Genomic DNA, 27,191 nt, shown 5'->3' on the forward strand with positions numbered 1-27,191 from the left:
AAAATAATTTATGTTAATAATATCAGATTTATTTGTGATATTAGATAATTGATTATAAATTAGCATAGTAAATTTCAAAAATATTTTTTTTTTAAAGTAAGATAATTCTTATATATATTGTGTTATTATCTCAAAATAGTATTTTCTATCATAAAGGTTAAAAATTACGATATAAAAAAGTTTACAATTAAATATTAGTCAAGAAAAAACATTTGTATAAATATTTATAATATGTAATGTTTTTAAAATTTCAATACAGTAATAAGCATATATATATATATTGGTGAAAAGAAATTGTCATATATAAATCATTTGGTTTGATTTAAACTTTGTAAGAACATACACATAATAACTTATTATGCTGGTTTTTTAATTAATAAGAATTTTTTGGTTGATGAATGGAAAAATGAAGTTGGTATAGTATTTATATGTAAGAAAATCACCCATTGGAGATTTGTATTTTAGCAGACTCGTTTTCATATGTTTTTTTTTTTTTGAACTGAGGCTTATCTTTTTCATATGTTTGCGTACAGTTTTTTTTTACACACTACCTGTCTTGCATATAGTTCAAATAATTTTTTTTTTTGGTTATGCATATTAAAAGATGAATGGATAATAAATGCATATCGGTGATATCTTGCATATTTGCACTGTTTTAACCATCCATATTGCACATATTGATCATATAGATTAGGAATTTAGCATCTTTAGGATCCATATTGCATTCATATGTCTTAATCAGGTAATTGAGTATTCCATAGAGTGATTGGAGGTGTTTAGAAGCATTGTGGTTCGAAAAGAGATGAAGAATGAAGTTTGGTCAAGTATGGGTGATTGCAACGCGGGTTGTACCACGCGGGTTCACCAACCCGTGTCGACATGAAGCAACAGAGAGGTCCAACGCGGCTTGAATCACGCGGAAGCCGTACCCGCGCGCACGAGAATGGAGCTGCTCGACGTCTTGACGCGGGTTGGAGCACGCGGGTTCCCTTACCCGCGTTGTCGAAGAGAAGCCGTCGATGGAGTCACGAGGGATGTTGTACCCGCTCGCACGAAGTTGGAGAAGCTAGACGACATCTCGACGCCGGGTGGAGCGACACGGGTTCCCTTACCCGCGTTGTCGAAGAGAACTCGAGAGAGATCACGCGGGGTGAGCGACGCGGGGAGCTGTACCCGCGCGCATGAACTGAAGACGTGGCGACGGGCTGACGCGGGGAAGCTAGCGTGGGTTGCAGCCGACGACCCCTACCCGAGTCGAGTTTTTGCCTTAGTCGAATTTTAATGTTTTTAAAGGGCTTTTTAGACTTTTTAATGGAAACCATTAGGTTGACCAAAGACATATAAATACTCTTGTAATCCCAAAGTTGAGAATTATCTTATTTTCTATCTAATCACAAAGAAATTTTAGGTGAAAGATCTAATCTTGATCATTATCTTTTGTGATTGTTTAGTTATATTGATCACTAATCATGATTAACACCAAATCATCATTGATTCTTGGGTTTATCATGAAGATTAGTGAGTAGTCATCTTTGGATTCATGGGTTAGAGAGACTAAGGGTGATTAAGCTAGATCTAAGGTGTTTTAGTATAAATCCATCTTGTTCCTTGCTTGTAGAGTGCTTTATTGCAATTTTAGAGTTGACCTCTCTAAAGTTGAGTTTTAGGCATTTCATACCCGAAAGGTGTTCGATGAAATGCATGAACCAACTTTACTAAGCTTTTAACATTCTTTACCAAAGAGATTTGATGTTAAAGGTGTTAAGATGGCTAATGGACTTGAAATTAATGATTGCTTAGATAATATTCAACCAAATAAATTTGATGCTTGAGTTATCTTAGTGAATGAGCATTCATCTAGAAATAAAGTTTGTTTAGGATTGTGTCTAGGTTTAAGGTTGACAGATTGATTGAAAGGTACCACCTTTAGATTGAAACTTGATCACCCAAGGTCAATTCTCTTATCCCATGAATTCCTCCATTTCATAAGAAAAGAAAACTTTGTTCTTTATTGTATTTTAGTAGTATTCTAGTTCAAAATCATCTGATTACTTGATTGCACTTAAATTAAGTTTGAACCTGCATTTTCTTTGAATCAAAATACTTAGAAATAGATTGACATCTCAATTACTATAATGATTTGATTATTGAACCTTGAAAAAGTCATTTCAATCGGACAGCTTGATCATTTATATTGTTTTTTTTTTCTATTTTTATTCTGCATCCCATTCATAACCTTACTAATAGATGCGGGTTTTTGCTTCCTTAATTTCTTCGTCATGGGTTTATTTGTGCGTTTGTGTTTTTTTTTGTCTGGTTTGGTTGCGGCCCGAAGTATTATAGTCCAATTAAAGAAATATTAATCTTGGTTTTATAATTTTAAAGATTTTTTTCAAAAAAAAAAGATGCAAACATACTTAAGTTTTATTCTCGAAATCATTTTTTAAAAATATACTAAAATGTTTATAATTCTTAAAATATTTGTGTATTAACCTGCGTTTGGCTTGAGTCGGTTTAGTGTTTTGACTTTTTGATTCGTCGACCTTTTTTTCTTCAGAATTGTCTTGATCTTGTTCAACTATTTGCTTTTGATATTGGTATTTTACTCTTTAATTCTCAGTCAACATTATTGACTAATTAGGTTTGATGGACTGATTCTAAGATTTTTTAAAAACTTCATGATAAGGTCTTCTATGCATCAATGCATGACCAGACAGACCTATGCGATGTGATGCCGATAAAATTTTAGATCATCCGAGAGAAACACATTAAATTTCTTAAATGAAATTTTAATATGAAAATAAAATTAACTATTTAAAATTTTGACATATATTAATGATTCTTTACGTCCTTTCTAATTTTCGGTTAATTTTTATTCTTAAGAGACTTTTCTTAGAGTTTATCAATATTGATACTCTTAATTAGCTGAATAACTACAGTTACAGTTTATTAGGCTATAATAGTATAATATGTGTACTGGCGTAATATGATAATCTCTTAGTTAAGTCATCGGTGATAGATTATTGTTGAATTATGTTACGTGCATGTTGTTAGAAGAAGTAGAACGGTTCTTTGCAGTAATGTACATCCAAGGTAAAGTATCAATCTATGTTTTTATTCAGTTTTAGCAAGGCGTGTGTGCATTTTTAAAGTGTTTAAATAATAATTTTCTTAGCCTTGAAAGGTTTTTTATGTCATTTATTACTGTTTCTAGAAAAAAAAAATACTTTCACAACTGTTGAACTTTAAACAAATATTCAGTTAAAAAAAGAAGAAGTCTAAATGGTCTACAGCAACCGCCGTGTACGTCAATTTTCAAAGATTGCAGTTTACAAATAAAAAGCTGTGAATGTTACAAAAACAAATAAATAACTATTGATAATTCATAACAATTGTTACATTTAATCAACCACTTAAACTCTGAATTAACTCAGCTGCCAACTTAAATGAAGCAAAACTAAATTAAACCGAACAAAAATTAAACAAAAACCTACCAAATTTTTTTACCATTAAAGAACAAAACTGACTTGTTCCACAAAGAGCAAGGTGCAAAGATTAGGTCCACCGTCTAATTTTGACGATAACCTACCTTCCAAGTCTCGTCAAATTACGAAGGGCCCGAGTAAATTTTAAACAATCTTTCGTACACATTTACCATATTTTAATTATAAATCCTCGTAATCTATAATTGTTTCCGACAGAGCATACGGAAATTATTTTTAACATATCAATAATATTCGATTATAATAGTCCCAATTTTATAGATTGATGTGAATAAAAGCATTAATTAAATCATACGAAACCGGTTATATACCCCCAAAGTAAAAAAATTAATGTACACGGCCTAAAGTAAACTACATTATTAGTAGCATTAACAGAACTGTTTCATTAATAACTAACTTACCCCTAATATATTCACCGTAAAACCCCAAAACTTCTCGAATTGTTCAAATCCCCCCTCCTTCTCTCTCCAAACTGTTCAAAATCGCCGCCACCTCAGAAACCGACGGCCGACTCCTCCGCGAATTTCCGACGCAAGCCAAAGCAACCTTCGCTAATCTTATCACCAAACACTTGATCTCACTCTGAACAACAAGCCTCGGATCCAAAAGCTCAGCGAATCTCTGTTCTTTGATCAACGGCGTCGCCCATTTCACGATCGACCCGTTCTCGCTTCTTCTCCCACTCAGAATCTCAAGCAAAACGACGCCGAATCCGTACACATCGCTCTCTTTGCAGTACCCTTCCTCAACGTACCAAGAAACCTCAGAGTTCTCGCGCGGAATCAAAAACGCGAATCCGTAATCTGAAACCTTCGCCATGAACTTCTCATCCAAGAGTACATTCGAAGACGTGAAGCGCCCGTGGACGACTCTAGGGTTTACGATCTCGTGCAAATACTCCAAGCCTCTCGCCGCTCCCGCCGCGGCTCTGAAACGTTTACGCCAGTCGAAAACGGTATTAGCAACCGCCGATTCGATATCGGAGTCTCCGTGTAAGTGATCGCTCAAGCTTTTCGCTTCTCCGACGAATTCTGTGACGACGATCCTCTCGCCGGGAGCTTCCGAGAAGCCTAAGATCGAGACCACGTTGGGGTGGAGAGCGGAAGAAAGCGTTTTGAGAACCGTGGTGAAACCGGAACCCGGTTTGCTTAAAACCAAACCGGGGTGTATTCTTTTGACCGCGACGAGGTTTTTGTGGGATGGGATAACCGCAGCGTAAACCGTTCCTAACCGACCACTACCGATGATTCGTCGCTGGCTAAATCCGTCGGTTGCTGAATCTAATTCGGTTAAAGGGTAAGTGGTTCCCGCTGGTTTGGTTTTTGGAAGGAGAGATTCATCGGACCGGATTGGTTTCTTTCTGCATAGTAAGAGGAGGAAGATGAGGAGGATTAGAAGAAAGAGTGAGAGAATAGACAGAACAGAAGCGTAAGCGATTTCTTCAGACTTGTCCATTTGATTTCAAGAAAGAAAAAAAAAACTCGTTCACAAGAATGTCTGATTATGATTATGGGGTTTGCGTGTATATAGGAGAAGAAAAATATAATAATAAAATAAAGGTCAAAATGGCAAAGTAAGGAATAATACGTTTAAATGGTCAATAAATATTGGGTTGTGGACTCTTTAAAATATTGGGTTGTGGACTCTTTATTTTAGGGAAACCAAAATAGATACTTTTCATTTTGCTAATATATGAATGAAATATTTGATTTTACAGCAGCAATAATTCCGTTCTTTTTTGTCATTGTAGAGTTAAATTTTTTTGTTTTAAAATAAATGTCGTTTTATAATTTTAATGCAAAATTTATTGATTTTATATTCGAATATATTTGTTTATTGGTTGAATTGTGGTTATGTGTATTGGTAATGATGTTTTTATTTAGTAAATATATAAATTAAATATTTTTTTTTAATTTGTGTGCATAAGTCTAAAATGAGAATTAAAATGAAACAGAAGGAGGATTTGTTCTGGAATTTATGTACATGGTAAGATTACTAAATTCGTCAAATTATACGAATGCTATTTTGTTATTTTCTTTACATTAGAAATTATTAAGATGCATTAACTTTTCATAAAATGAATATATTATGCATAAACTAAAATAGTTACTTTTCATTATATGAAGGAAATATTTGTTGTTTTACAGCAGGAAGAACTACTATTTGTTTAGGTATTTTGTTGCCTCGTAAGATTTCATATTTGTTAAATTAAAAAATGCTACTTTTTGTTATTATTTTGACGTTATGAAGGTGCATTACTTGTCATAAACTAAAATATTATGCATAAATTAAACCTGCATATGATTAAAATTTTGTAGATCATATGAGAACGATAAAAAAATTCTGGAAAAAATAGATTATAACTTGACAAAATACTACAGTTACAAAAATATATTACAGCAATAGATTATTTGTAAATCAGAAATGGTAAAATATTTAGTTACGATTAAAGAGCTTTTTCAAATTCATTTTTATTAAAAATAATAATTAGGTCACAAGAGGATTCACGATCCAATTAAATTAGTAATAAATTTCAATAACCTTAAACTTTTCAATTTTAGTTTATTCTTAATATCAAATTTAAAATTTAAATTTTTTATTAAACTTTTCAAATTATTTATTTTCATTCAAAATTAATTATTTATAAATTTTAATTTCCATCCAAAATTTAGCTATATTTATTATTAAAATTTAAAACTAAATTTGATATTTTAAAGATTGTTCTTGTATTTAGAAAAAAATTTAACTTTCATATGAAATTTATTAATATTTTTATTAAAATAAATATAATGTGTATATTAAAATGAGAGCTGTTTTTAAAATAGTCTAATAAAATGAATATAATAATTAGTTGAGATATTATATTAGGTAAAAAAGTTAGAGACTTAAAAAGCTTAGCGAAATTTTGTTGAATTACTTTTATGGATTTTTTCCTAAATATGTTTGGCATGTAATTATTCTCTAAAACAGCTCAATACCATGCTTTATTCACAAACTCGACAGATGCAAACGCGTACGTCTTCAATACCCAGTGAATTATTTAAAAATAAAAAATCGAGAAATACTCAGGAGCTGTTTTCTTATGTACACTAATATATATATATATATATATTATACAATATATTCGATATAATACACTACTTTATATGTAAATATAATATAATTTTGCATTATATATTATATATAATATTTTTAGAATTCATAAATACCAAATTAAATTATAAAAATAATTATTAGTTCTTTTAATAATTATAAACCACAAATTTTAATTTTTAAGTAGATTATTAACGTATCTTAATAGACTATTAAATTAGATGAATTATTCAGATAATTTGTTAATATGAACATGGAGATTTAGGCTCCGACCAGTAACCTTTCTGGGAACAAAAGGAAATAATAGGAAATGAACGTAGAGAAATAAAATAGCAGAAATGAAAAAGAATATTTGTTTTTTCTCAAATTTATCAAAGAATGATTTTGTTCTCTATTTCTCTGCAAAAAAAAAAATATGAATGAGAAGGAAAAATTATTTCTTGTGAATGGTGCTATTTTTTTTGAAATGATAAAGAATTGAATGTTTCTCTTCATTTCTTGGTTACCATAATGTTTTTGGACTAGAAGAGTTTACTTAATTAGATGCTGCGTTTTGTAACTTGGGAATATAAACCGAGAACGAAAAACTGAACTTAAACTGAATCGAAAAAACCAAATCTAAAATCGATCTAATGTTCACAAATAACCGAATAATTTTTATATCTCTAGAACCATAGAAGAACCAAAACCAAATTATAACCAAATTGAGAACTGAGTGGATGTCTGGATATCTAAAACTTAGTTTATATACCAAAAAAACCAGACTACCGAAAAACAAATTATCTGGAAAATTATTTATCTGAAATATTTTAAAATTATCTTAATTACCTGAAAGAATCAAATTACTCGAATAATGTTTATCTGAATTTTAATTTATCTGAATTACCCTATATTTAATAATTATAAAATCTGAAAATATGTTATTTTAGCCAAATTATTCAAAATTCTCAAAAAAATCGGAACATAACTATTACCAAAATTTTATCAGATATTAACTAGTTCTTAACGTTGTTACTCGAATCAAATCGAAATCTGAAATAACCAAACTGTAACCGAATCAAATTTTATAAATAAATGAATGGTTTTATATTTCTAAAACCCAAAAAGTCAAAATCAAAATAAACAAACCAGAATTGAACCGAAAATAGAACACCTAGATCAAGTTGAACAAATTTCCCATACTCATCTGTCATCCAACGATTTTGCGGCTGTGGAATCGGTTAAGCGGCCTCGTTTTACAACAAGAATACCATGTAGTGTCTTATTGCCTTTAACGAAAAATATTGTCTCACTGGAATAATTCTTTATCTATATCTAATCTATTAAAACATAGTCCTATTTTTATCTACTATATAAAGATAGTCATTTAAGTTTTAAATGGTCCTACTAAAACTGAATTATAACATATATCATAACAATAATATACCTCTAATCATTATCGTATATAAGAAAATGAATTAGGTTTAAATAGTATCATAACAAAATAATTAAACAAACGTAAACCCACGATCAAAATCAGAGTTACATGCTTGGCACCAAAATAATGGCACCAACCTTAAATCAATTTAGCTTCGCACATCTGATATTGCACGAACATCCTTTGTAAAGAAAACATGTCTTTATTAAGATTGAAACAATACATATGTATTCAGTGTGCAAGCAAGGATTATAAATCTGTTAATGGATTCTTTTTCCAACATTTTTCTGCCATGAGCACTTTACACCGAAAGCCTTCAATAGAAATAAATGAACAAAGACATCGTGTACTGAGAAAAATATAGGTTGGATACACCATAAAATTATAGATAAACCGATGTTATTTAGCAAGTCATTTGTCCGTATTAAAATTGAAAAATATCCGCACGGAATTGCGGGTCAAACTCTAGTGTTCTATTAAAACTAAAGTACAAAAAATACTTTCCTAAATTTAAGTGTTTTCTTACAATTTTTATTTCCTTTTCTAACACATCCTAACCACTTCATTTATTCTTTTCCAAATATTTTGACAATATTTATTACAGAAGTTCGAAACAGAAATTACTTATTTTAAAGTGTTTAATTACATTTTTACATTCTTTTTTCGTTCTTCATAACCAATTCATTAATTATTGTTACCATAATAATTTAACATAATTTATTTTACATGTTAATCATAATAATTTTACTAGTTTAAATAAGTTTGCTCGTGACATGAATTTAAAACAGTCAACAAATAGTTTTTTTATTTGTTTATAGAATTAGTTAGACATTTACATTTGGGTACCCGTTGAGGTACATATCGTTTATTTCGGATAATGTTTGTTTTGGGTTAAAATTAGGTCTCGCTCGGGTATTAAATTTTTTTTGGTTGGTTTCGAGGTGGGTCGTCTCAGGTCTGGATGAGTTTGTTCTGATGTATATGAATTTAAAAGTATCCAAATAACCAATATATCTAAAACAGGTTCGAATATTTGTACCAAAATAACCATATTACACGATTTGGTCCAAGTATTTTGAAGAAATTAATGGCAACAAATCTAAAATATATAACACTAATTATGCAAAAAAAAAATCAATGCATAAGAAAGTAATAATTTTGAATAATAAATATTTGATAAAAGTTAGTGTATCCTCTATCATTTTTGTTTAATTTTAAATTATTAAATAAATTAAACAACTACATTAACCATATAATAAAATTTAGATTTTTCCATATATGTTATATTTTGAATTTTTAAAAATAACTGTAAATTACTTAAATTGTTAAAAGTCTCACATTGATTTTTTTAGAAGTTTGTTATTACAAGATGTAAATGATTTACAAAATCATATAAGTAGGAAGTCTCATTTAAGGTGAAAATATAAATAAATAATAAATATATATATGTTAATATCGTTTAAATTAAACTATAAACCATATAAAAATACATAAATATTTTAATTTCAAAAATTTCTTTGAACATATTATTTTTTTGGATAAAAGCTTTGAACAATATTGACAACTTAATATTAAGTTCCAAAAATTTGCACTGAATTTTATTTTTAAAAGTTATAAACTACTAAAACTATTAAACATCCCATAATGAAAATTTCGTTATTAGTGTTTTGAAGTTTTCATTATAAAAGATACAAAAGATCAAAAACTCATATGAGTAGAAAGCATAATTTAATAGATATTTATAAAAATATTATATATATATGTATATCTATGTTAATATCATTTAAATTTAATTATATATCATATAAAATTGAAAAATTGGTTGTTTGAATTAGTAAATTTATTTCCGTCCCCGCATCAATTTAATTGTATACGTAATAGTTAGTGATTGTAGTTATACAATATATATTTGTTATCATAATATGCAAAAGAACATATAATACATAAAAATAATTTATATTGAAAAATTGGTTGTTTGAATTAGTAAATTTATTTCCGTCCCCGCATCAATTTAATTGTATACGTAATAGTTAGTGATTGTAGTTATACAATATATATTTGTTATCATAATATGCAAAAGAACATATAATACATAAAAATAATTTATATATACAATGTTCATTCTTAACCTAGTAACATGATTATTTAAAAAACATGCATGGCATTTATATTAGTATTTAACAATATATTTAGGGTCTAATTGATAACCACCAGAGGAACAATATGAATGAATCGAAAAGTAATGAATAGAAATAAAATTGTGGGAATGGTGCATAATGATAATTATTAATTCATTATCAAAATTAATGAGAAACAAATTTGTTTTATAATTCTCTACAACAAAAAAAATGAAAAAGAATGAACAGAAAAGACTATTATATATATCGTAATAGTTACTTGACTTTTTAGTTATTCAATATATATTTATTATCATAATATGTAAAAGAACATATAATACGTAAAAATAATTTATGTATACAATGTTCATTCCTAACCTAGTGACATGATTATTTTAAAAACAGTCATGATATTCATATTAGGGTCTAACTGGTAACCCATCAGAGGAACAATATGAATGAATTAGATGATAACCCGCGCGCATGCGCGAAGTAAATTTTTATAATAATGTTTGTTTATTAAATGGTTTTAACATTTTGCAATAATATAATATTTATCGATTATAAAATGACGAATACAAATGTTGGTCTCTTAAATATATCATCGTTGTTGAAGAGTTAACGTATTACATCTAATTTTAATTATTTTTAAGACTTCATATGCACAAAAGAAAGTTAAGTTTTGCTGCTGCCACAAATCACCAAAACCAATTAGGCAACATCGGTTGTATAATGACGAAAGGGAATTAGGTTTTCTGCGCTCGATAAGTTTACTATTGACTCTCCATAAGTGAATTCATTTTCTACCTCTATAAAATTATGCTTTCATTCTCGTCTTTGTTTTATTCATTTGAGTTAAGTTTCTTTTTTTTTAACTTTTTATTTGAATTCAGTGAATTAAATAAGTGTCAATTTAAAAAAAAAAATAGACATCTGTAAAAATTAGTTTCACTCCATATATATATTTAAGAATCAAAATTTTGAAAAAAAAACACCGGCAAACTATATTAACAGATTAGTGTTCAAAGCTGATATATCAAGCTGTTATGAAATATATATAACTGCATACTCGAAATATAAATGTCTGTCTAGTATATATTTACCCTCTCGTTATAAAAATTATCTAATTCTAGAACAACAAAATAAATTACGTATTTCACCAGTTCGGGTAATATTTGAATCCAAACGGGTAATATCCGAACTCCAATGGATATCCGAAGATAACCACACATAAGTATATTTAACCATATATTTCTAGTTTACTTCTCTCATTTTATTCAAAATATTTATATTAATGATGCTTATTGCTCAAAATTAGATAATATGCATATAATTATGAACAAAATTATTTGTTACTCACTTAAAATATATATCAAGCTCTTGTTTTTTGCATTAACAAAAGTTGCATCTAAAATTTCAAAACAACAAGTAAATTAGTGTCTTTCTATTTTTAAAGTGTTATCTCCAAACCTATTAATAGTTTAATTTTTTTTTTTAAATTAGAAAACCAGATAAGTTAAAATATATTTTAAATACAAAAAACTTAAATAATGAATCATTTATTTATTTTTTTTTTAAATTTAAATATCTGAACCCAGCGCAAAATATTCGAACCCGAACATAAAATACTCGAACTCGACTCAAAGTGTAGAAATATCCGAACGGGTTTTATACCTTTATATTGAAATACCCGATACGAACCCGAACGTGTATCCGAACGTCCACCCCTACGATATATGATCATCATTTATCTTCCTTGAACAAAAAAAAAGTTAAATCATTCATTACAAAATTTTCATTGTGGGACTTTTACCATTTTTAGTCATTTATATTCGTTTTTAAAAATTCAAAATATAACATATAAGAAAAAAATCTATTTTTTTTATTAAATGTTTAATGTGATTGTTTAATTTCTTTTAATATTATAAAATAAACAAAAAAAGAGAGAAGTTAGAAAAATTATTATCAAATATGTATTATTCATTATCATTAATTGTCATATATATGTTAACCATATTAGGTAATTTCATAGCTTTTATTTAAGGAAAAAAAATTCTTTTGTGTACTACTAATTAATTTGATAGTTATTTTAATAAAAAAACATAGTATATGTTTATATGGACCAAACTTATTTTTCTAACAATTCTAAGAATTATTTTCGTGACGATACGTGGCTACGAAAATACGTTGTAATGCTCAAGGATTATTAATATATAGGGTATAGGAAATGAATGAACAAGAATACAATTGTAAGAATGGCGCCGAATGATAATTATTAATTCCTTATCATAATTAATGAGCGTGTTGGACTTTGGGTAGGACAGAGTTGGAACTAACTACCAAATGTCAACATTTTTAGTTATTGGTTGATCCTCTATCCATAATGTCACTCCTTTTACTGCTTAGTTCAAAATGTCATTAATTATGCATTTCTACAATTCAATTAATGAGTATAGATAAAAGATCTTTATTACTGAGAATATTTGTTCAAAAAAAAAAGTACCAATGAAAACAAATATAAAGAATGTAATTGTGTTCAATCAATTTTGAGAAAGAAAACAACATAAACGTCTATAATATCTATGCAACGAATAAAATTAGCTAGAGATTTGTTAGAGATAATTAGTTTAATGACATATATATGATACAGCTAAATTTAAACAATGATTAAATATGAAAGTTCATATTATTACAATATCTTTTACATTATCTTTTTGACTAACTTTGAAGTATTCATGTCTATAGAAAGGTCTAGACTAATTTTCAAAGTGAGGTGTAATAGATACATTTTCTTCTTTGGATATTCAAATGAACATAAAGCAAAGATATATATCTAGGTGCGTGTTCAGAAAAATGTAAATTAGTTTCGCGTCTTACCATCCAACTCTTTACCATCTAACCACAAGGTCCCAGACAAATCATCGTTACTGTCTTCAATTAGTTATAGTTGCAAAATGCATTAGTTATTGTTAGATGTGTTAATGTTTTCCCCAGATTATGGCTCAACGTTAATTAATTATTCAATCCGTCACCAATTAGTACCAAAATATGTTATAAAAACTATAATGAATTTTATGAGGTCCAAATATTCAAGATGGACCCATCTAACTTTGGCAGGTGAAACTCGCACCTAATGAATAACTAATGCTGTTTACTAAGATATACTTACTGTATACTTTCTTTCATAACAATTGTATATATTTAATATTTTCAGATCAAAACAAGCTAAACTAATCTCATTTCTCATCCTCGATGTCTTTCTGTGAAGAGAGATTATGGTTTAGAAGCTCAACAGTTTGAACTAGTGTATATTTATACAAAAATACATTTATTACTAACTCAATTTGTTAACGAAACCCTCTTTTACTTTTATGTTAGGTATGTACTAATTAATTGTTTAACATAAACTATGACAGAAATCCCTTATATATTAATTGAGAAGCATTAAAACATTTTTTTGTAGGTACGTGTCATTACTAGTATGATTCTTAAAATGTTTAGAGAAATATATTAATCCATCTAAATATATAATAAGCTTTTTATTAAACTAACCATAAATAAATTATTAATTACTTTATTATTTCCTTAAACAAAATTACAGAATTGTCTAATGTGGCTAAAGTATATATGACAATTAATGATTTTGAATAATAAAGATTTGATAAAAATAAGTGTACCTTATATTATTTTTTTTAATTTTAAACTATTAAAATAAATTAAACAACCATATTAACCATATAATAAAAATTTAGATTTTTCTGTATATGTTATATTTTGAATTTCTAAAAACAAGCATAAATTATTAAAACTGTTAAAACTCTCACATTCAAATTTTGTGATCCATGATTTAAATTTTTTGTTATGACATGATACAAATGATTACAAAATCATATAAGTCGAAAGTCTCATTTAGTAAGTATTAAGATTAAAAGATATATATATATCTTTTTAAATTAAACTATATGCCATATAAAAATACATAAATATTTTAATTTTGAATTTTACCTTGAGCAAAAAAAATTTTTTTGATACAAAAAATTCTTTTTTGATAAAAAAAAAATATCATTTTAACTTTTTTTAAATATTATAAATTACTTAAACTATTAATCTCACAATCAAAATTTTGTTATCCGTAATTTAAAGTTTTTGATATAACAGATACAAATGATCAAAAAAACATATGAGTAAAAAACATCATTTAATAGATATTAATATTAAAATATTATATATATATATGTTACTATCATTTAAATTTAATTATATATCATATCAAATAGAAAAAAATATTTTCTTGGATTATAAAATTTATTATATGTTCGCACCAATGTAATTATATAAGCAATAGGTACTGAATTTTTAATTATTTAATATATATTTCTTATTTCATAATGTGTTAAAAAATATAATACATAAAATAATTTATGCGCAAGGCGCGGGTCTTAAGCTAGTATATGTTATTAGCAATGTTTTTAAACCCGACCTGGACACTAAACCAGACGACTTATCGGATCGTTGGATCACTGGGTCGACCGCGGGTGAACCGCGGGTTAATAAGTGAATTGATTTTATTATATTAGAATATAGTAGCTATGAAAATAAAAATAGAAAAAATATAAATTAAGTATTTTATAAATGTTTTTAAACATAAAATAAAAAAATATTTTATGTTCTTAAACATAAAATATAAGTGAACTATTATTTTATGTTTTAAAAAGTATTTAGAAAATATTAAACTTAAGTTTCTATATTTTTATTTTCATTTGACATACAAAATATCAAAAAATAGTTTAGACTATTTAAATTTTTCTGTAACAAAGTAAGAGTTATGACATCTAAAAAAATCAAGACATAAAATTCATAAATATTTAAATATCTAATGTGAATAATAAATTAAACTTCAAATCCAAAATAAACCAAAAATAAAAGATCATTGTAATAAATTGTCAATAACGGAAATAAACTAACACCAAATCACATAAACTAATTTTGGTTCTGTCTACCATCGTTCACATCATTTTCTTTAAGTGGTATAGTATAATTTTCATCAAAATCTAAAAATCACAAATATAAAACTGAAAGGAAAAACGTAACTTTTTTTTTCGTCATCACCGAACTTCTTAATTGGAAACTTAGAATATAAAACATAATCTAAAAAATATTTAAAACTAAAAAAAAATAAAAATTATTTATTGGTTCAACCGGTGGCTCAACCGGTTTTGGGTTCCGAGTTTTTACGAGGTTCTAAATATTGGATTTTGTGAAAAACCCAAACCGAATTTTTCTGGGGGTTTACTGATTCAACCGGAGGTCCGGGTCGGATTTCAAAACATTGGTTAATATTCAAGATCAGTCACAGATCTGAAAGACCAAAAGTTGGAAATGATCTTAAATATAATGTCATTTTATGAATAGCATATATGTTTATTAACTGTACCAACCAAAAAATGATTGTATATTACGTTTGTTCATATCTACAAAACACCTTAAATCCTGCAATTTTTGTAAATAAATTAACAATTTATTGATGACCCTCGTATGAATAATGGTACGTTCGTTACACCATCAAGTTTTCTTAATTTCAGAAATTACTTAATACAAACAGATATAATATACATATGTTATATGATAAGTTGTACCAATTGTTTTGTTATCTAAAGTCCATGCTCAATGATCACCACTGCCAATGGAATTTTGGTATATAATATGTTCGTAGATTTTCTCTTTTTTTAAGGAAAAGGAGAGTAATGAATTGTGTTTGCAAAACGAAGGCATATACACTGTATTATCTTAGAAGAGTTTTCATTATTTAATATGAGAAAATGAAGGAAATGTGGAAGAACGAAGTTTACTAGAACTCTCATACGATATTAAGTTTAGAGATCAAAGAGATTAAAAACTGATATATCATTAACTAATTTACAAGTTATGTATAGTATGTGGATACAAATATCTAACGTACAAACTATAGTGTACAGTTACACTACTAGGAATAACTTTTCAACCGGTTACGCAACAACACCTAAGCTGCAATCGAGTGAAACATAAGAAGGATAGAAATATATAGAAGAAGAGATCACATATACGAACAGAAGACAGAGAGAAGAATAAATATCAAAATGGTAAATAACCTCGGTGAAAACAATTTCAACAGAATCTGTCTCTAAAAAGAATCATTAATGGTAACGTGGTTTAATCCCCGTGGGACTCTATAACCAAGAGCCTAGGAGAATCTCCTTTTTGGACACCATGATTTTTCCGACTCCGAGGAATGCAATTTTCACACTGAACCTTATTGTCATCATCATACTCGTACAAACAAGTCTTTGAGAACATGTCAGCTCGATAAAAGACTATCTTAAGAATCTTCGTCTTTATACACAACACGGGAAAGATTGAGCAGTTGAAGTGATCTGAGGCAACATAAACAAGAATCTTGTTTATTAGAATCAAAAGCGTTAGGATAGAGTTATAGGACTTGCCGAAAATTTTATTCCTACAACATTGTTCAATTAACAGGCCTGAAGCCCAGTTTTGGAATAATCTTTATATGGGCTTTTGTTCACTTTAGCCAAACTGTTCCTAGAAAACATGCTTGAGAAGAGCAACTTGTTTGAATTTCGGTTTGTTAACGATATCGCATTTCGTTCTTTCTTCGTTCATTAGTTCGTTGATATTTGAAATATCATAATGAAAAAATTGTAACGTGCAAGTCTAATCTCAATGACACACCCAAGGAAGCAACTAATCTGATTTTGACGTTAGTTATCATTTAACTAATCGTAAACTAATATATTACGTTAAGAAAAAGAAAAAAAAGTATGTTAGCAAATTATAATAGTCTTTCTTGGCCTCCACGAAATTTACTAATCAAAAGTTCAAAACTAACCAAACGCGTCAGAGAGAGATTTATCAAATTAACGTAAACATCGTTTTCTTAGAATGAATCCCACACAACCCATTACTTTCTTTTATGTGAAAAGTTTCTAATAAAACCAAATTTTTATGATAAAAAACGACTAGAGCGAGAGAGAGAAAGTCGTTGAAGCAAATGTTCCTGGAACATTTGAATCAGAATCACATTAGTTTAATTCATTACACAAGGTCAAAGCTTATCCTTCACATAAACAAATACTTAGGTGTGGTTTCAGACTTGCGTGCAATACATAACAAAGCAAGCATCCAGTGTTATATATATATATATATATATATATATATATATATATATATGTAAACACAAACATTTTTTCATCATCAAACATAGAAAAAAAAACATAGAACCTTATAAAAGGGCTCGAGTGTTATGGAGATCAAGGTTGATGAAGAAGCTGGGATCGATGATGCTCATCGCATAATAGAAGCAGAGAAATTTCGTCGCAGGATAGAAGCAGAGAAACTTCGTCGCAAGATCCAAGAAGAGAAAGTTCCACTTCTGGAGGATGATAAAATTCTAATCCAAACTCGGGAGTTTCCTGCAATAGAAAGAAACACATGGATACAAAAGGCAATAGGTCAAACATTTCAAACCACATCTCATCTAGCTAACCTTTTACCAACAGGGACAGTTCTTGCATACCAAATCTTGTCACCAATTTTCACAAACGCTGGAAGCTGCAGTTTGGCTAGCAGATTCATGACCGCAACGCTAGTTTTCATCTGTGGATTCTCTTGTTTCATACTTAGCTTCACAGATTCTTACAAGGACTTGAATGGAAACTCTTGCTATGGATTTGCTACGTTCAATGGCTTCTGGATCATCGATGGCTCAGCTACTCTTCCTCCAGAACGTGCCACAACTTATAAGTTACGGTTTATAGACTTTGCACACGCTATAATGTCGTTTCTGGTGTTTGGAGCTGTGGTTATGTTTGACCAGAATGCGGTTAAGTGTTTCATCCCTGTACCATCAGCTGAAGAAGCTGAGATTCTTACAGCTTTGCCCGTAGGAATAGGTGTGTTTTGTAGTATGTTGTTTGCTACATTTCCTACTACACGTCATGGTATTGGTTTCTCCCTCTCTGATAAATGATGTTCTGATTCAATCATTTAAAATGTCAAACTCTTTTGGAACTTCTTTGGATTCTGAACTTATTCTCTGTTGTATCTGAGATGATCATCTTAATAGAGTATCTCAATGTTTGTGTAAATTGTTCCACCTGGCATGTTCATTTTCAGCTGTCTTCATATAGAAAGAATCCGACTAAGATTACATTGTTTTGTGATTAAATAAAACATTGCAAGAAAACAAAAGTTGTATGATAAGAAAAAAATTGGTTTATCAAAAGAGAGAGTGATTCAAATAACTTGTTCATGGAATATTCAAATGAGAATCAAACCTTGAAAAATGATTCAGAAGCAACATATAGTTGGTCAAATGAAAGAAATATAGCATAAAGCTTGAGGTTACATTCTTTAATTATAAAACATTTTAAGAAAAAAGTTGTTAGGAATATTCAAATAAAAATCTTTTTTAGTATGTTCAAATCAGAATCACATAAAAAAACCTTTGAAAAAAGGTTCAAGAACAACATATATATATATTCTTCCTACAAACTTTTTTTTTTGAAACAAACCTATAATCCTTAATTATAGTACCAAACAGAATACAGTCCAAATGCATATGTTTTTTTAATAGTTATTTTGTCTAACTTCTCCAATAAAAGAACATGTACTACAAAATTTTTTGAAGCATTTATCAACTATATCAAGCACTGAACCAGCAAACCGAGAGAAAATTAAATAAACATATTGAAAATTTAACAAAAAAATAGTTTTACAAAAAACAAGAAGAAAATTCACTTCCTTGTCACTGTACTGTCACACGTTTTACTTGCGACTGCATCGTAAATATTTTTCAGACCACTCAATAGTAAGGTACCCTTTAAGCCATCCACTTCAAGATAAGATGGTCCTTACAGTCATAAATCTAACCAACCCTAGAAAAAGATATTTAACTGATGCAAACCAAAACTGAAAACTACAATCCTTTGTAAATAGACAACAAAAGCAAAGTTTAAACTTCACTTAAACAGACACTTAGGTTTGCTTCCTTGCTATGCATAACTAAGTAAGCAGCCACTGTTATATTAGACTCGCACATTTGCTCACACAGAGAAACAACAAAGCACCTAAGAAAAAAAAAAGAAACAGAGTTGGAGAGTGTCATGGAGACTAAGGTTGATGAAGAAGCTGGGGTCAATGGTGCTGGTGGCGCCATCAAAGAAGAGAAAGCTCCACTCTTGAAAGCTCAAGAGTTTCCTGAAGTCGAAAGGAACAATTGGATACACAAGGCAATAGGTCAGACATTCAAGACCACAGCTCATCTAGCTAACCACTTACCCACAGGGACAGCTCTGGCGTACCAGGTCTTATCGCCAGTTCTCACTAACGGTGGACGCTGCGATTTCGCTAGCAGATACATGACAGAAATGCTGGTTTCCATCTGCGCATTCACTTGCTTCATACTCAGCTTCACTGACTCTTACAGGGACTTGAATGGAACTGTTTGCTATGGATTCGCCACGACCAACGGCCTCTGGATAATCGATGGCAAAGCTGTTCTTCCTAAAGAACGTTCCAAAAGCTACAGACTACAGTTTATAGACTTCGCACATGCCTTTATGACGCTTCTAGTGTTTGGAGCCGTGGTTATGTTTGATCATAATGTGGTCAACTGTTTCTTCCCCAAACCATCAGCTGAAGTAGCCGAGCTTCTCTCAGCTTTACCCGTAGCCATAGGAGTCTTTTGCAGTATGATGTTTGCTACATTTCCTACTACACGCCATGGAATTGGCTTTCCACTCTCTGCCCATTGCTAAATGATGTTCTGATTCTAAATGTAATATCTTCATAACCCCTTCGACTTGTTTGTTTCAGCTGTCTTCATCTAATCTTTCTTGTATTTAGATCTCCAAATCTCTGAGAAGAGATTCTGAAGCTTCTCCTACAATCGTTTTGTCCAATGTATGACCTATTAGTACCTTCCATGTTCCTTTATTTGGGATACACCCATCAGCCACTATCTCGTTAACTAACTGAACAGCTTTCTGAAACTCACCCTTTTTGCACAAACACTTCACCAAAGAGTCTAGTGTCTCAACCTCAACAGAGATGCCTCTACTCCTCATGCTTAGATAAAGAGTAAACGCGCGAGTTGGATAACTGGCACAAAGACCTCGGACTACTTCATTACTCGTCTTAACATGGATGTTCCAAGTTAAACGATTTGGAGTTATTCCTCCAAGGATCATCTCGTCGAGGAAATTGGCAGCTTCACGAAACTTACTGACACTACAGAACCCACTAATTACTTTCCCGTATAATCCAGCATCAGGTTTCAAACCCTGAAGATTCATTCTATCGAGAAGCTCAACGGCTTCTTGAATCTTCTGCTCCTTACAGAGACCAGTGATCAAAGTGCTATAGGTTACCATGTTTGGCCTGCATCCTTTAGCCATCATCGTCTCAAACAACTCCATGGCTTGCAAAGGTCTCCCATCTTTGCAAAGACCGTCCATTAAAGAACTGTAAGTGAAAACATTCGGCTCGACGCCTTTACTCCTCATCTCTTCTAGATATCTCATTGCTTCCTCAACGTTTTTCGATCCACACAAACCGTGAATCATAGAGGTATACGTAACAACAGTTGGTGAACAGTCTTTCTCAACCATCTCCTCAAAAAACTTCTTCGCCTCATCTACCCTTCCGAACCGACACAAACCGCTAATCAAAGTTCCATACGTGTAGGAATCAGGTTCACACCCTCGTTTAGGCATTTCAAGAAATATCTTAACACCAGCATCCACCGTCTTCTCGTTTCTACAAAGAGCTTTGATCAAAACATTGAGAGAGGCAACGGTGGGAGGCAAACCAATCTCTCTCATGTTCTTGTAAAACTTAAAAGCCAGTTTCAGCTGATTCTCTTCGACGAGAATAGCAAGAAGAGTCACGTAACCCTTGTGGCTAGGATCACAGTCAAAATCCTTCATCTTGTGAAATACCCTCAAAGAATCAAACGGCCTGTGAACTCGACCGTACCCTCTGCATATCGAAAGCAATGTATCTTCAGTAACAACACAGTTCTCAATCTTCATTCTTGCAACAAGGTCTTCAGCTGCTTTGAACTTATTGGCGGAGACCAACCTCGAGACCATGTAACTGAAAGAGCTCTGGTCGTGTAAGAACCCATTTGCGTATTCTGCTGTTGCGGAATCGAAAACGGAGATCAGCTTCTCCACGTCTTTTTCAGCTCGCATCAGTTTGATAACCTGTGAAGGTGTGATGTCTTTTGACCACTTGAACATCTTCGCTTTGCTTCCCATTTACTTCAAAAATGACGCCTTTCTACAATAAAGAGAGATGATAAAACGATTATAAGATAATCAAAAAGGTGGCGAGTTGCAAAATCTCAGCTACGCATTACGTCGAACAGTTTGTGCGCATTAGTGTTTCAAACCCAAATCAATAAAACATTTCTCGTAGTTATATAACCCTTCTCGGTAACTCACCGAAATCAAATGAAGCAGCGATGAAACTCCTTACGAGATAGAACTTGAATCCAATCACTGGAGAAGAATCCTTGACCAGTTTGGAGACTTTGATGAGGGTTTATGGAAGGAATAAAACAAACAAAAAGGGCTTTTACAATGGGAACAGTTGGCTGAGTCTCTCGCTGATTTAGAGGGTCTCTCGACTTTATGAAATATATAATTAAGCAATGTAGTTAAACAAATCTATAGTTATGTATCTATTTAAAAATCTACACTGCTCTTGTTCTAGTTTCCTTTATGAGTTTGAAACTATTTTACAATTTATAATATCCAAAAACCAATATTTTAGATATTTATATTTAGGAAATCTCCAATTCCATTCTATTTTTTTATTCTAAAATATACTCACTCCGTTTCAAAATAGATGATGTTTTGGAGAGTTTATAATGTTTCAAAATACATGATATTTTGATATTTTATATTAATTTTAGTTTTATTGAAATCTGTGTGACCAATGATGTTTATAGTTTTTTTTATGATTGGTTGAATTAATTTTATTTTGTATTTTTAATGCTATTTTTAGGATAAAAAGTGAATGTCTTAATTCTTGTGCATTTAACCAAAACATCAACTATTTTGAAACAGATAGAGTAAAATGGAATATGGAGTACATGATACTTCACCCATACTTTATTTTTCACTACGTAATGAGATTTACTACATAAGTGGAGTAATCCATTTTTTGTTTGTTCATTACTCCACTACGGAGTAGGATTAGAGCATTTTAATTTCATATTTCATTTCACTCCATTGTGAAAAAAAAATGAATTTTACATTGCATATGCTTCTATGTTGTTTAGTTTTTCAAGTAAACATTTTTTTTTTAAAATAAAATTTATTGATCACTTTAGAGAATGCTATATGTATAAAAGAACAATATGTCTAGGTTTGAAAATCAAACATCAGCAGGATTCATCCACTTATCATATCGATAATTTTTTTGGGGTCAAATCATATCGATACTTTAAGCTTAATAATCAGAAAAGAAAAGCCTTAAACCACTTCAAAGCATTTTTCGAACTTAAGGAAACTTTGCAGTTGAGTGAGACACTCTGCTGCGAATCGCTATGTCTTTAAGTTTCTTTAGCTATTCGATAGTTGTCCATCCTCGATGGTGTATTTGACCATTCATTTCTTTCAAAATGTGGTTAGATTTTTATTTCGCAAATCATTCGAACCCGCACCGGATCATTGGACGATAATCTTGTATTCTGCAAAGAGTGAAGAGTGTCATACCAGTCTCCCAAAGTGAACTAACCCGGCAGTTTGCCAATGACCTAACCAGACCGTACAAGCAGAGGGGCACGCAAAAATATGTGATTTTTTGTCTCGTCATTTTCTAACATAAGACATCATGTTGTTATGTATAAAAAGATTTATGACGAAAAATTAATTTATCTACGTACATATAGTGAAATTTTGGAAAAATACAGAAATAAATCTGCTTTAGCTGAAATGTGAGATTATATTAAAAGAACATAACTATATTTTATTTATTTATTAAAAGCTATATTTTGGACTATTACAAAAGTTTATCACTAAAAGCAATAATTTGATTATATATTTAAATTTTGGAAAAATATTAGACGCACTAAAGTTGCAAATCAAATGCCGACATGCCACCACTAAAAACAAATAAATTAACAGAAATCATTCAGTTGAACTAGTAATATTTATACTTCTTGTGACTTTTTCACGTTCAATAATTTGAAGACCACTCAACACAAGGTAAATAAGAGGAAAAATCTACAAAATATTTCACTATTATTATCCTCAAAATAACAAAAGAACAAAAAAAATATGAAACAGATGATGATGATATGGAACTTCGCTTGGACAATACTCACTATTTGTCTTAAACCATCCACCCCAGGATAAGATGGGTCCTACCTCATCCAATCTAAACCAGTATCTCAAGATTCTTATCTAATATCATCACTCTCCACCGTTGGATCATATCACACAATCACTTCCACTGTAACACAATAGACCGCGAAACACGTGATCACGAAGTATCTCTTCTTGAAATACGCGACAGCCTCATACTCCGCTTCCTTCCCTCTCACTGTCACAACTCATCGTCGAAAAACCACTGAACCAATCTCGAGATGGAGTCACGCGTGCTGCTACGCGCCACCGAAACGGTCACCGGCGTACCGCAACTGAGGCGACCGATCAGAGCGATCAACCGCCAGTTCAGCACTGCGTCGTCGTCGTTCACGGCTTTCGCTAAGCCGATCGGATCAATCGGAGAGGGAGGGAACTTGATCTCCGGTCGTCAGCTCCGTCCGTTGCTCCTTCTCGATAGCTTGCCGGAGAAAAGAGAGATTCTCAAGCCGGTTAGAGCCGCCTCTGCCGAGGGTGGTGATTCAGCTGGGTAAGCAATGAGGTCCGTTTCTGGCTCACTCGGTGTTGACTCGTTTGACTCGAGTGGTCTGACTCGTTTTTTTGGTAGGGAGACGAAAGTTGGATTCCTCGGGAAGTATCCGTGGCTTGTCACCGGATTCTTCTTCTTCATGTGGTACGTGCCCGTCACGCGCTTATTATCCTCTCCCCATAACATGCGCACGTTATTAGGCGCATTATAGCAGTTTCATGTGGTTTTACCGCCAAAGCTTAGTATCGAGTTACTGTAACGGGGAAGCCCTTGTTGATTTTATATACAGGTACTTCTTGAACGTGATTTTCAACATCCTTAACAAGAAGATCTACAATTACTTCCCTTACCCCTAGTAAGTAAACACATTTAGCTTTTTCTTACATTAACAAAACACATATACACTAATTAATGTTTAATGTTTAAGACTAAACACACCCAACACAACATGCTTAATATCTTGTCTCAATTTTGATTATCTGTAAATTAATGTTGCAAGATTAAACTTCTGGCTAAATATGATCGAACCATATTCTGTTGGTCCAGTGAAGAATCGAATATATAAGAGAATCCATTTAGTAATTTTCTTTTAAAAAAAAAGAGAATCCATTTATTCTTTTGTATTTAAATATAAATTAATATTTGTTATTTTCAGTTTTGTATCGGTTATTCACTTGTTCGTTGGAGTTGTCTACTGCTTGGTGAGCTGGTCCGTGGGTCTTCCTAAACGGGCTGTAAGTTCTACATTTTTGATTTTTTTTCATCACTACATTTTTTCATTAGGTTACTATTTGTACATTATACGCCAAACAAAAAAAATATGGGGCGTTTCGAGAATCGAACTCGTGACCTCTCGCACCCAAAAGCGAGAATTATACCACTAAACCAAACGCCCACTTACTATATTGTCTATGTTGTATGTATTTAACTTGTGTCTGTGTCTATTTTCGTGATGATTTATCGCAGCCAGTTAACTCGGACATCCTCAAGGTATTGATACCAGTTGCAGTGTGTCACGCCATAGGCCATGTTACTAGCAACGTGTCCTTCGCAGCCGTCGCTGTGTCCTTCACTCACACCATAAAAGGTATCTCAGCTGCTTGCAAAACCATTTGATACTAATCTATACATAATAACAAAACCTAACATTTATCATGTCCTAAACGCAGCACTGGAGCCATTCTTCAATGCGTCTGCTTCTCAGTTCCTTCTTGGACAACCGATCCCCATAACACTATGGTTGTCTTTAGCTCCTGTTGTACTCGGTAACCACTCTAATTAAACTCCTTTCTTGGCTTTCTTGTGTCCTACGTTTATTGGATTAACCTTTAAGGAAAATTGCAGGAGTTGCAATGGCTTCACTCACTGAGTTGTCATTCAACTGGCTTGGTTTCATCAGCGCCATGATATCAAACATCTCTTTCACTTACAGAAGCATCTTCTCCAAGAAAGCCATGGTTCTTGATGCTCTTCTTCAGGCTCTTAACTATGTCTCTGAAGTTTTGATGTTGAGAATCGGATCGTGTTTTTTTTCTTTTGCAGACTGATATGGACAGTACAAATGTCTACGCTTACATCTCCATCATCGCTCTCTTCGTCTGCCTTCCTCCTGCCATCATCGTTAAGTCTTTTGAATACTCTCAATTGTATTTCTCCTTGGTTACGTGAGAGACAAGTAATTTTATTAGGGTTATTGGTTTATCATGTGGTAGGTCGAAGGGCCTCAACTGTTGAAGCACGGTTTCAATGACGCGATTGCTAAAGTGGGAATGACTAAGTTCATCTCTGATCTCTTCTGGGTTGGAATGTTTTACCATCTCTACAATCAGGTTACGCAGTTTCCATCTTTGACCTTAAGACTCGTGTTTAATATAAAAAAAGAAGAAGTAAAACTAAAGAAAACCATGTGTATGGTTGTAGTTGGCTACTAATACGTTGGAGAGGGTAGCACCGTTGACTCACGCTGTTGGAAACGTTCTGAAACGTGTCTTCGTGATCGGATTCTCCATCGTTATCTTCGGTAAAAAAAACTACAACTCCATTCATCTTTCGTGTTATAGGCATTACTATAGATGGTGAAAAATTAAATAAACTTCTGAAAATTATCATCTTTTGCAGGAAACAAGATATCGACGCAGACAGGTATCGGAACTGGAATAGCTATTGCTGGCGTTGCACTCTACTCTGTCATTAAGGCCAAGATCGAAGAAGAGAAACGGGTCAGTTCATCATTATTCATTGCCATTTTCTAATAAAATTAATAACAAAATTATTTTGTATATTGTAATTTGAGATAATTAGATGATTAATATGTCATTTTTTTCCCCTCAGCAAGGTAAGACGGCGTAGAGTGATACGGCCGACGGCTGTCGACGGTTGCGTAAACAATTCCTCCGATGAATATCTATATAATAAAATAACCAAAAATGCAATAGTATTTTGTATCGTACAATCAAACATTGTTTTTGAGTTTCGCTTCTCGTTGTTTTTCTTTTTAAAGCTTATATATTATTTTTTTATTCTGCGTCTTTTCTTCCAGTGGACAACATTGTTGCCATTTCTTCTGCATTGCACTTATCTGAGCAGATGAAAAGCATAATAATGTATTTATTCTTTTCTCTTTCTCTTGGAGCATTTTACCCATCATCTTCGACTTAAAATTGTTTCTTTCTGTAATTAGTTTTTTCTTGGTAATTGTGCTCACACAACAATGATTTATATAATTCTATATCAAATTATTGTTAAAGCAAACTCAAATTAAACTGGGAAACCCAAACTACAACTTGTTTATTAAATTAATTTTTATATTTTACCGGAGAACTGAATCCCTCTCTATAAGAAGCGAGAACATTCTCTTCTTCTCACCATCACACATTAAAAAGTCGCATAACCAAAAGGAAAGGAAGACAGATAAGAATCAATAATCTTTGATACTCTTGTGCAACACCATGTACATAATCAATGATAGTACAAGAGGAAGAAAGATCACAATCCTCTTAGGCGCCCTAACAGCAAAACTATCAATGAAGCAACCTTCTTCAACAATAGTCTCAAGCTTTGGCAAGTTTGAGAATTGTTGTTGTTGTTTCTTGTGAGACACAATAAGCCTTGGTGCTACCTCTCCCCATGTTTGAACAA

The 27,191-nt window shown here is 31.3% G+C and overlaps 5 protein-coding genes and 1 non-coding gene across 7 annotated transcripts; 3 read left to right on the plus strand and 3 right to left on the minus strand.

The window, feature by feature from the left end:
• Positions 1-3,739: 3,739 nt before the first annotated feature.
• LOC106304146 (serine/threonine-protein kinase-like protein ACR4) lies at positions 3,740-5,034 on the minus strand. The gene has a single exon (XM_013740543.1). The coding sequence runs from the start codon at positions 4,956-4,958 to the stop codon at positions 3,948-3,950; it is 1,011 nt and encodes a 336-aa protein (XP_013595997.1). The 5' UTR covers positions 4,959-5,034; the 3' UTR covers positions 3,740-3,947.
• A 12,341-nt stretch (positions 5,035-17,375) lies between these two features.
• On the plus strand, positions 17,376-18,200 carry LOC106304616. The gene has a single exon (XM_013741016.1). It carries the CDS (start codon positions 17,431-17,433, stop codon positions 18,154-18,156), a length of 726 nt encoding a protein of 241 aa, XP_013596470.1. The 5' UTR covers positions 17,376-17,430; the 3' UTR covers positions 18,157-18,200.
• A 740-nt stretch (positions 18,201-18,940) lies between these two features.
• LOC106301870 lies at positions 18,941-20,111 on the plus strand. The gene has a single exon (XM_013738355.1). It carries the CDS (start codon positions 19,292-19,294, stop codon positions 19,943-19,945), a length of 654 nt encoding a protein of 217 aa, XP_013593809.1. The 5' UTR covers positions 18,941-19,291; the 3' UTR covers positions 19,946-20,111.
• LOC106301869 (pentatricopeptide repeat-containing protein At5g46100) lies at positions 19,987-21,759 on the minus strand. Its single transcript, XM_013738354.1, has 2 exons — positions 21,635-21,759; positions 19,987-21,470 (listed from the first exon to the last, which is right to left on the minus strand). The coding sequence occupies exon 2, from the start codon at positions 21,446-21,448 to the stop codon at positions 20,030-20,032; it is 1,419 nt and encodes a 472-aa protein (XP_013593808.1). The 5' UTR covers positions 21,449-21,470; positions 21,635-21,759; the 3' UTR covers positions 19,987-20,029.
• Positions 21,760-23,719: 1,960 nt separating this feature from the next.
• Positions 23,720-26,676, plus strand: LOC106306576 (triose phosphate/phosphate translocator, chloroplastic). Of its 2 annotated transcripts, none has more exons than XM_013743235.1 (12): positions 23,720-24,053; positions 24,132-24,197; positions 24,343-24,408; positions 24,709-24,787; positions 25,020-25,140; positions 25,223-25,318; positions 25,398-25,510; positions 25,596-25,673; positions 25,766-25,882; positions 25,974-26,073; positions 26,172-26,272; positions 26,385-26,676. In XM_013743235.1, the coding sequence occupies exons 1-12, from the start codon at positions 23,785-23,787 to the stop codon at positions 26,400-26,402; spliced, it is 1,224 nt and encodes a 407-aa protein (XP_013598689.1). In that variant the 5' UTR covers positions 23,720-23,784; the 3' UTR covers positions 26,403-26,676. The 2 variants fall into 2 exon arrangements, with proteins under 2 accessions (XP_013598689.1, XP_013598690.1); XM_013743236.1 differs by having other exon boundaries at positions 23,727-24,065.
• On the minus strand, positions 24,876-24,948 carry TRNAQ-UUG. The gene has a single exon. It is a non-coding gene; the product is annotated as a tRNA-Gln (tRNA).
• Positions 26,677-27,191: the final 515 nt, after the last annotated feature.

This window comes from Brassica oleracea, chromosome C7 (assembly GCF_000695525.1).
Source record: "Brassica oleracea var. oleracea cultivar TO1000 chromosome C7, BOL, whole genome shotgun sequence".
In the NCBI taxonomy this organism is placed as follows: Eukaryota; Viridiplantae; Streptophyta; class Magnoliopsida; order Brassicales; family Brassicaceae; genus Brassica; species Brassica oleracea.